The following is a 9636-nucleotide window of genomic DNA, read 5'->3' on the forward strand; positions in this document are numbered from 1 at the left end:
TGAGCTTTCTGTTCGGGAAACAAATTGAGAAAATAGAAATGTCGGGTGTTTTCTAAATAAGATGGAATGTCGATTGCGATGTCATGTCAAGTGTCTCCGGTATTTTTGTTCAAACCATCTGGCAACCCTACGCGCGATAGCAGGAAATGAAATAAGTGTTTACAGAGGTCGAGGGCACATGCAGATTGGTTAAAAAAAATTACATTCCAGTGGAAAATAGGGCAAGAGAACAGCAGCTAAAGACGCTGTCAAGGATACTGTGTTGAATTCCTTCCCCTTATCTCACCAGCAGGCCTGTCGTGTCTAGCTCCCCTGCTCTGGAGTTGCAGCACCAAGCTGAATTCAGCTTGACCTATAGACTGACCGTGTAATTTACTTGGATTTATGGAGTGACTCGCTATGCTAGCCGTCAGTGTTAAAATGACATGATGTTAGAAGGACCCGAATCCTTATTCAGTCCAAATGGCAATTTTCTTTAATTCTGTTCCCTTCCAACCCAAGGGATCACTTCCACAGCCCTGACTTGCCTTTGCACCTTTCCTGGGCACGTTGACCAATGTCACAGCCCGACAAGGAGCAGGAACTAAAGACGCTTATCACCGTGCACACCGTGTGTTGCACAATCTAAGTCACGTTCAGGCTTCCAGGATGGTTTTTTGGTCCCAGGTAAATAGCAGCCAGACTCAAAAACATTTTGCTTTTTCTCCTTGGGATGATAAAAAGTCAAACTGACAAGGGGACCTTTGTGAAAATGAAGTAGAAGGTCCCAGTCCCGTTCCTCCCGGGCGGGCGTCCAGAGCACAGATGCCATCAGTGGATTTGGCAAGAAGGAGTATTTTGGTTAGCTTGGATCGAGCATCAGCATTTTTTAAATTCTCCATGAAGTGGAATTCCTGCTCCACTAAGCTCTAAAGCAACACAGCTGGGGGTCCTGGGAGCCTTAGAAGCCCCCAGGGATACACCTGGTGGGCTACTCTAGACAGGGATCTTGTAGGGTCTCTAGCTCCGGCAATTCCCACAACTTCCAGGCTGCCAGCTTCCCATCAACCCACTAGGCAGGCAGCTGAGGAGCTGGGATCTGGGTAACCCAAGGACCCCAGCAGCCTGCCAGGTGGCCAGGCCTTCCAAGGAGCCAGGCAGGTGAGCGGTGAAGCAGCCAAGCGGGTTTTTCAGGGAATCCTGCCCGGCAGGCAGAGGAAGTGGTTTCAGCGAACTTGGACTCGCGCACGCTCATGCTGGAAGAAGAGCATTCACCGCTGGAGTTAATCCGGAATAGCAATTCTAGACTCACGCTCCAGGTAGACAAGCCCTGAGCCTGATGAGACGTGCCTGCTGCCATTGCTCTGGCCTCGCTGTGCTAGTCCCCACCCTCCCGGCCCCGGCTGTGAGGGCAGATGAAGACGCCGCATCTCCTTACCCAGAGAGGGGCTGGCGAGGGATTGCAGGTACCACTTGCCAAAGAGACATCTGACTCTCCCAGTGGCAAGCACATCTCTCCCGCTGGAACGTCCCTCGCCAGCGCCCGCTGCAGCCAATGCAAACCCAGCCCACGCACAGCCACCACTTCTAGCAGGGGCCCGATGGCCCCTCGTCTCATGGGCACGATTCCTCTGTCTGGGTTCCCCTGAGTCTGGAAAGCAGCTAAGCACCCCCCTGAGTCCCCTTGAACATAGGGGAACTTAGGCGCGTGCTTTGTGCTTTCCTGACTCGGGGCCAGCACGAGAGCCAGCTGCACCCTCATCCCCCCCAGGTGCAGAGTCAGCACAGCCAAGGCCCCCCCCAGGTGCAGAGTCAGCACAGCCAAGGCCCCCCCCCAGGTGCAGAGTCAGTACAGCCAAGGCCCCCCCCAGGTGCAGAGTCAGCACAGCCAAGCCCCCCCCCCCCCCAGGTGCAGAGTCAGTACAGCCAAGGCCCCCCCCAGGTGCAGAGTCAGCACAGCCAAGGCCCCCCCCAGGTGCAGAGTCAGCACAGCCAAGCCCCCCTCCAGGTGCAGAGTCAGCACAGCCAAGGCCCCCCCCCAGGTGCAGAGTCAGCACAGCCAAGGCCCCCCCCCAGGTGCAGAGTCAGTACAGCCAAGGCCCCCCCCAGGTGCAGAGTCAGCACAGCCAAGCCCCCCCCTCCCCCCCCCCAGGTGCAGAGTCAGCCAAGGCTGGGCTTTGGCTGAGCATGGGGTGCTGGGCGCCCGGCGGAAGCAAGGGCAGTCAGGAGATGTTCCCTCGATCCTGCAAAGCAAACATGGGGAGGAGAGGGTGTGACAAATGATCCCTATGAACTTCCCGAGCTGTAAGTGTCACTTCACCCTGGGGGCCCCCCCCCCCCCCCGCCTTATCTCCCTCATTGCTGCTTTTAGAGACAGATTTCCAGGGGCCCACAGGGCAGCGAGGGAGGGATGTAATAGTGGAGTCGATTAACCAATAAGGAAAAGTTTATAGGTTCATGCTACAGACGACACGCATTTCCCTCCTCCCCTCGCCCGTGAATTGTTCAGCAGGCTGGCCAGCAGCCCGGCTCAGTCCTGGCTTGCAACGGGGCCGGGACCTACCCCCGCTGCGGCGCTGCATTTAAAGCGTATTAGGAGCCAGGCCGGCCCAGTTCAGTTCCGGCTCGTGCTGGGACCAGGAGCTCACAACCCTCCCTAGACGGGGGCTGCTGCCACCCCGTGCTGCTGCCTCTCTATCAGAGGTAGCAGCACAGGGCACCAGGCAGACCGGCTCCCCTCGTGGACCAGCACCTGCCTGGCACCCAAACTGCTGCCTCTGATACAGAAGCAGCAGCGTGGAGTGGGAGGGGGCCCCCCCCGGGAGCTGCCAGCCCCGCCCCCGGGGACCATAGAATAGTCGACTAACCAATCAGAATTCTTGAGGTTACTCAACTTTTCAATGAACCGATATTTCACATCCCTGGAGTGAGGTTCTCCTGGGGTTAAACGGAGAGCTGGGGAGCTAATGGTCCCGGCTGCCTTAGCCAATGTCCCCTTATTCTAATACACCGACAGGAATGTCTACCAAAGCAGCAGTGTGTGGACTCTAGACCCTCCCCGGGGTGCTACAGGGCCTGCTCGCATCTCCCACTCCGAGCTGTCGCGCTCTCCCAGGGTGGGTGCTGGGGAGTCGTATCTCCTTGTCTCCACGGGAGCATGAGGCATTCACTCCCCTTGCCGCAGGCAGGCCCCCTTGCCAGTTGCCTGCTGACTCTCTTCCGGGGACCTCGGGGAAGCCTGTTCCAGCCCTTCCAGGCTGCCACACTTGCCGGCGTGGCCTGGCTGTGAAACATTCTCTCCTTTGCTTGCCCATCAGCCATGGCGCCCCGGCGCCAGCCCCCCAACACCCCCTCGCAACATGTGATTGTTCAGCCATGCAGCCCAACCGGTCTCATCCCCGTTGCTACTCACCCCCTGAGCCTTTGCTAAGCCCAGTGGATGGGAACGTTGCTGCAGAGGATGTTAATTGTGGTGCCCAGGATGGAGCGAACAGCCAGGGGCACGGAGAATTCTTCCTCCTCCTCTTCCTCCTGCTCGGGAGTCAGGATAAGTGACCTGAGCTACATTAGGAAATAATAGAATGTAACCCCCCTCCACCCGCACAACCTTGGCAGCCCCGCAACTGTCTCCTCATGCCCATTAAACTCCCATCCCTCCTTCCCACATGGCCATTGCTTCTGAAGCAACAAAGCCTTTCTAGCAACGCTGCCCTGGCTGGAGATATACAGGCCATCAGAACGATAGTTCTAGGTCGTTTAATAAGACCTAGAACTATCTGAATACTAGCCGGTGAGGGTAAAGTCATTTTGCGTAGATTATACTTATAGGAAACTTCAAGAAATTAAATAGCTGCCATAGATTTTTTTTTTATTAACGTGCTTGCAAAAGGGAAGTAAAAGAACAGTTTTGAATTGGCAGGATTTCAACTTCAAACATGATTCGTTTCATTGGATGAGAACCATCCCTAGTAAACTCGAATCAGGAAATCAAAGCTTCCGTTACTCTTTTGAACTCTTTTGCGATTTGTAACTAAACGTTTTCTTTGCACTAAAATGACAGTTGACTAGGCGACTCGGTTTGAATTTTGTTAGCATGACCTTTTTCCGGTGAAAAACAAAAACAATTATTTAAACCTTTCACCCAGCATATTCCAGTGTAAAACGTAGTGCATTCCGGCTAAGTTAAGTGGCAGGATTGTTTATGCAAAATTTGAAGTATGGCTTTGTTTGGGACATTCACTCTTCAAAATATATAATAGATAAATGTGGAAGGCAGCGGGGGACTAGTGGTTATAGCAGATGATGAAAGATTCAGGACTCACCTCAGCTGTGTGGCCTAATAGACCAAGCAAAGGCCTGGTAGTCCAGATTTCTGTGTTCTATTTTTCACTCTGCCACTCGCTCACCGAAGCACTCGACTCATCAGTATTTCTCTTCATCATCAAACACCTCCCCCCACCTTAGGACTTTGAGTGTCAAGCAGCATTAGCGAAGTATTTCCATACCCTCATATATCACATGCTTTATGAAGGCCATTCGCTCTTACTCACAACAGCTGGTGAATGTAAAAGATCCAAACTACAGGAACAATTAAACTCCAGAGGCTATTGTGGAATTACTGGAAGCGTTAGGGCCAAATTTCCACCCCCGCCTGCATCAAGCGGAATGTGTGTGTACAAAGGAGAGTGACTGTGAGCATGCTCACAAACACCCCAGCAACTAGACACGCACTAGCCTGTTTTGCACGTGCAGCTGTTTTTGCTGGCCCAGCTGATGACTGTGCATAACACCAGGTGTCCAATGGACCATCCAGTGCAATTTTGATGCTTGGGGTCTAAATACCCTCTTAGCTTTGTTATCTGTTTATCTTCCACCCTCCACATTCTCTGTTGGCCTCAGATTCAGCATTGCTTGAGTGCAAGGTTCCCCATTCATTACCTTTCTATCCTGCATGGTTCACACTGAGTCCTTGTCTACACTACTGCGGGCCATTGACCTAAGTTACACAGCTCCAGCTACTTACAAACGTAGCGGAACGCGACACAATTGGATCTGCTTCCCGTGGAATCATCACGGCGGTAAGTCCACAGCTGATGCTCCCCCGTCAATCTGCCCCCTCTTCTCGTTTTGGTCCAGTACGGGAATTGATGGGAGAGCGCTCGGCGGTTGATTTATCATGTCTATACTAGACGTGATAAATCGACCTCCGCTGGATTGACCGCTACCCGCGGACCCAGCCCATACTGAAGACATGCTCTCAGTGTGCCTTCTAGGCTGCTCACCTGGAGATGCTGGTGGAAGGCTTTGGCAATAGCATCCAGGCCCAGAATGTTCTCCTGGTCCATCCTGGTGAGGTAGCAGGCTCGGCCTTGCCAGGATCTGTAGCCGATCAGCAGCTGTTTGCAGATAGAGCATGTGGTGATTCCCCACAGCTAACCCGCCCTCCCACACTGCATGCCGTCCAGGGCATTCTCTCTCTGTGCTCCTCTCGTTTGCTGAGCCCAGGCGCCTCCTGGACCCTCCCCAGGCCTTTCTTTGTGCCCTCAGCTCGAGATAGTTGGTGCCTCACCCCAAACCCGAGCCAAGGCGTGGGGGCTGGCTAGAGGGGAAACCAAGATGAAAACCAGGGCGCTGAACTCAAACTCCTCTTCTGATTATGCTGGTCTCCCCTGCGCCCACTTCTGCCACCTTCCGTTTCCGTTTCCGTTTCGCCTGGGCCAATCCAGACAACGCACCCCCTTCTCCCCTCGCAGCCCTGCCTCTCGCCCCAGTCTCTCCCTCTCGCACTTGGCTCTTCTCTCGGTTCACGATCGTCCTGTGGAGCTGGGTCTCCTGCATCTCCGGCAGAGCCCATCCCCTCCTCACCCCTTCAGCCCTGCCTCATGACAGAGGAAGGGGAGGCCAAGGCAGGAGTCCCGTGGGCCGACAGGGGCTCACCCCTGCTTGTCCGGAGCGCTGCAAGACGAAGACCTTTCTCCCAGGGACTGACCACCCCGGCTTCCGTGCGGGGGCGTGATGCAGCCTCGCTGATCCGTTCTGATTTTGACGGGCGCCCGGCAGAGCCTAACGGCTTCTCCGGACGCCGTGGGTTCTAACGCAGCTTCGCCACGTTTGTGCACGGATGCCACGGCCACGCCGGGGTGAAAAACAGCCGCACTCATGGGCAATGGGGGAAGGCAGGGCTGGGGGAGGCAACCCCCCAACCCCGCCCCTTCTGCCCAGGCCCTGCCCCCCAGCACCATGGAGAGGACGGTGGGTGCCCGGCTCCAACCTCCCGTGCATGGAGTAGGCGTTCGGGGGGCGGAGAGTGGGCGGGGCAACGCCTCCCCCTGCCTCGCATACCCACTGCCCCAGCCTCAGTCCCTGGACAGGAGGCCCCAATACTGTCCCGCCCTTGGGCCTGCCGATTCTGAACCGCGCCCCCGCCCAGCACGCGCTCCCGGCTTACGTTACTGTAGTCATACACCACCGTGCCCGGGCCGCTGGTCCCGGCATCCACGTAGAAAGTCGCCACCTCTTCTTTCCAGTCCACGAGCTGCAGTCGAGACCCTTCCCCCTCCTGCCCCTCAATGGTCATTTGCAAAACCTAGGAGGAGATCGCTGAGCCTGAGGAGTGGTCACTGAGAGCGCCGGGGGGCGGGAAGGGGAAGAGATGAGATCTCTCTCATCTCTGCTAGGGCCCCCTGGCATCCACCACAGCCAGCACAGACTGCCATTTCAACGGGCCCAGGGATGTTTTGTAGCTTCTCTTCCTTTCTCAGCTACCGCTGATAATCAGCCCTGTTCCCTCTCTTAAGGCTGGCTGGGATCTTACAATCTACTGCAGTATTATGTCACACAATGCACTGTCAACCTGTGGAACTCCTTGCCAGAGGATGTTGTGCAGGCCAGGACTTTAACAGGGTTCAAAAAAGAGCTGGATAAATTCATGGAGGTTCAGTCCATCGGTGGCTATTAGCCAGGATGGGCAGGGAGGGTGTCTCTAGCCTCTGTTAGAAGCTGGGAATGGGTGACAGGGGAGGGATCACTGGATGGTTCCTGGTTCTTTTCGCTCCCTCTGGTGGCCCTGGCATTGGCCGCTGTCGGCAGATGGACCTTTGGTCTGACCCAGCCTGGCCATGCTTAGTTCTCTTTGCACCTACACAAGACGGCATCTCCGGTCAGCTACACCGATCGCCGTTGGGTCTGTGCCTGGCTGCCGTGTGCCGCCCCTGTGCCCAGCATCGCCTGCGCCCCACCCCTGACTTACAGCCTCCGTGTGCTCCTGGGTCACGTGCAGGCCCAGCAGCAGGGCTCCCAGGACCACCACCACGATCAGCACAATGACCACCACGATGATCAGGAGCCGCTTGATGTGCACGGGGCAGCCGGGGAGCTTGGGCAGCCGACAGAGCAGCTTGGGGAGGCAGCAGAGGGCTGTTTTCCAGGCGCCGCAGCAGCAGCTGCAACAGGCCTTGCAGCCGGGGCAGCCGGGGCAGCAATTCGGGCAGCCGGGGCAGCTGGGGCAGAAGCTGGGGCAGCAGTTCATCTCTGGATCCAGAGCGTGGTAGGGCTAAGGGCACAAGCAAACCCAGGGAGAGGTCACGGCAGGGGAATGGAGAAGGGAGCCGGAGGAGGTGAAGGGGCATGAAGATGCGAGCCGGGGGAAGGAGGCAGGACCGGGGTGAGGGGGAGAGACAGAGAGAAACACTGGACAGGGAGCGATCTGGGACCGGGCGGGACCATGGTTTTAAGGAGCAGCAGACAGCCACCTGCCATACCCCCGGTCGTGCTTTGCAGAGCCGCCAGCTCAGTCCCACCCTGTGGCTGACTGTAGGCAAGATAATTCCCTGCTAGCGCCGGAGCGCCTGCTTGCCGGGCAGTAGCATGGGCTGAGCCAGTAGGATCCCAACCCTGGGGCCCCCCGTTCATGTACCCGGGAGAGCTGCTAGGGTGGCCGCATGTCAGAAACGGTGGGTGACTCTCAGCCGGCTCTGCGTCTCCACAGGCATCGGGGGAACCAAGGACGCGGATGCCATGTCCTACACGTCGTCATGGCAAGAACAGAGACTCCCACCCCGGGCCAGGCACCCACAGATGCAGAGACAGAGCCCCACGGACGCACCGGCCCGCCCTCGCCCAGCTGGGGGAATAGAATCCGCTGCTGGCCCATAACCGCGGCCACGTCCGAGCGGCGAGGCATGTGGCCGCTTTCACGTAACTTTTGCCTTTTGCTAAAACCCAGCCCCAGAAGGGGGGGCGTGAGGCTGTCTTACCATAGGGTCCCCCGTTAGAGCCTTCTCCATGCTGACCTCCATCTTGTGGCTTCTCCTGAGGCGCCCAGCCCTGCCCATCGACTGTAGGACAGAGAGAGACTTAAATAGGGAACCTGAGGGAAGCCAAGGTGAGGGGGGAAGGGAAGCTGGCGTTCCCCAGGCCCTCCCGGCTCCACATCAAGTGTTTAATTCCCTTCGGATTTGTTTGTGAACCTGTTTCCCGGGGCCCTTCAGAGGCAGGTCTCCGATAAGCCCCGGGCCCATGGCCGGTGAGAGGCTCCAAGGACTCTTGTCTCCGGGCACGTGGGCCTTTGAGCGCCCGAGAGCCGCAACCGCAGGGGTTGCGAGGCCAGAGTCCCCCCGGCTCCGAGGGGCTGGCGGGAGTCTCCGGCCCGCCAGTGTGGCCAGAGCCAGGCTTGGCTCGGAGCCCCGCGCCTCTGAGCCCCTCTGGCACCGGAAGGTGCTTCTGAGGTTCAAAGCGAGAGCCGCACATCAAAGGCCTTTGGCGAGAGCCCTCGCCGGGAGCGCCTGGCCCTTCGCGGAGGGGGGGCCGCCAGGGGAGGGGCCGTGTGCATAACGCCAGCACTTCCAAGAAGTGTTTGCACCCGCGCCTTGCCCAGTTTCTGCCGGGGGCAACCCCAGGGGAGACGGAAACCGTCTGGGGCCTGCGCCGCTGCACACTCATGCTGCCACAGCAGCAGTTCCCTGCTCCAGCGTAGGTGGCCACCCGGACACCCCGTGGGAGCGGGTGAAGGAAGGAAGCTTGAGGTGGAGCAAGGCTTTCGGCTGGGGAGCCTGGCGGGATGCACGGCCCAGCGAGGCGGCACAGAGACAAACGCGTCCCTGGGTGGACGACCAGCACATGGTCCCACACGTCCCTACTGACACGGGCCGTGGGCGACGTCTAGGCGTTGTGACATTCACCCGCCGAAGGGCCGGTCCTATGAGCCGGGAAAGGTCTCGGCTTAAGACTTGCCAAGCTCCTAGGGCGAAATCAAAACTCTGACCAAGTGGGTCTTTGCCCAGGAACGCTGATGCTCCAACACTTCTGTTAGTCTCTAAGGTGCCACAGGACCCCTCGCCGCTCTTAGCAAAACTCCCGCTAACTTCAGGGTGGTGGCCCCGTTTTGGAGAGTTAGTTAGGTGTTGCTGGGCTAGGCCCAACTGTGATGACGCGTCGGGATTTTCCCATCTCCTGCACCCTGAAATGGCATGAACAGACTCCACCAGCCAGTAGAATGGAGGTTGTTTATTGTTCCTCCAGCACAGCGCAGCACAGATGTAATCTGGTTACAGGAACTGGGGCTAAGAGGCCTCAGTGCCCCCTTGAGATAGGGGAGTCCCAGCCCCCCTCCCCAGCTCCTTCTTCCCTGCCTTCCAGCCAGGAACTAACTCCCCCTCT

General features: G+C 57.6%; 1 protein-coding gene across 2 annotated transcripts; it reads right to left on the reverse strand.

The window, feature by feature from the left end:
- Positions 1-2128: 2128 nt before the first annotated feature.
- On the reverse strand, positions 2129-8304 carry LOC102460880 (surfactant protein C-like). 2 transcript variants are annotated; one of them, XM_075910817.1, is made up of 6 exons: positions 8235-8304; positions 7229-7531; positions 6428-6565; positions 5262-5375; positions 3392-3510; positions 2129-2222 (listed from the first exon to the last, which is right to left on the reverse strand). In XM_075910817.1, the coding sequence occupies exons 1-5, from the start codon at positions 8274-8276 to the stop codon at positions 3406-3408; spliced, it is 702 nt and encodes a 233-aa protein (XP_075766932.1). In that variant the 5' UTR covers positions 8277-8304; the 3' UTR covers positions 2129-2222; positions 3392-3405. The 2 variants fall into 2 exon arrangements, with proteins under 2 accessions (XP_075766932.1, XP_014435224.3); XM_014579738.3 differs by having other exon boundaries at positions 3392-3540.
- Between the last annotated feature and the right edge of the window lie 1332 nt (positions 8305-9636).

Source organism: Pelodiscus sinensis, chromosome 28 (assembly GCF_049634645.1).
Source record: "Pelodiscus sinensis isolate JC-2024 chromosome 28, ASM4963464v1, whole genome shotgun sequence".
In the NCBI taxonomy this organism is placed as follows: domain Eukaryota; kingdom Metazoa; phylum Chordata; order Testudines; family Trionychidae; genus Pelodiscus; species Pelodiscus sinensis.

Coding starts and splice junctions, on each gene's coding strand:
- LOC102460880 (XM_014579738.3), bottom strand. CDS start 8,276: ATGGAGGTCAGCATGGAGAAGGCTCTAACGGGGGACCCTATG. Junction 6,566..7,228: donor CCCAGGAGCACACGGAGGCT/GTAAGTCAGGGG, acceptor ATCTCCTCCTAG/GTTTTGCAAATGACCATTGA. Junction 5,376..6,427: donor TGGTGTATGACTACAGTAAC/GTAAGCCGGGAG, acceptor ATCTGCAAACAG/CTGCTGATCGGCTACAGATC.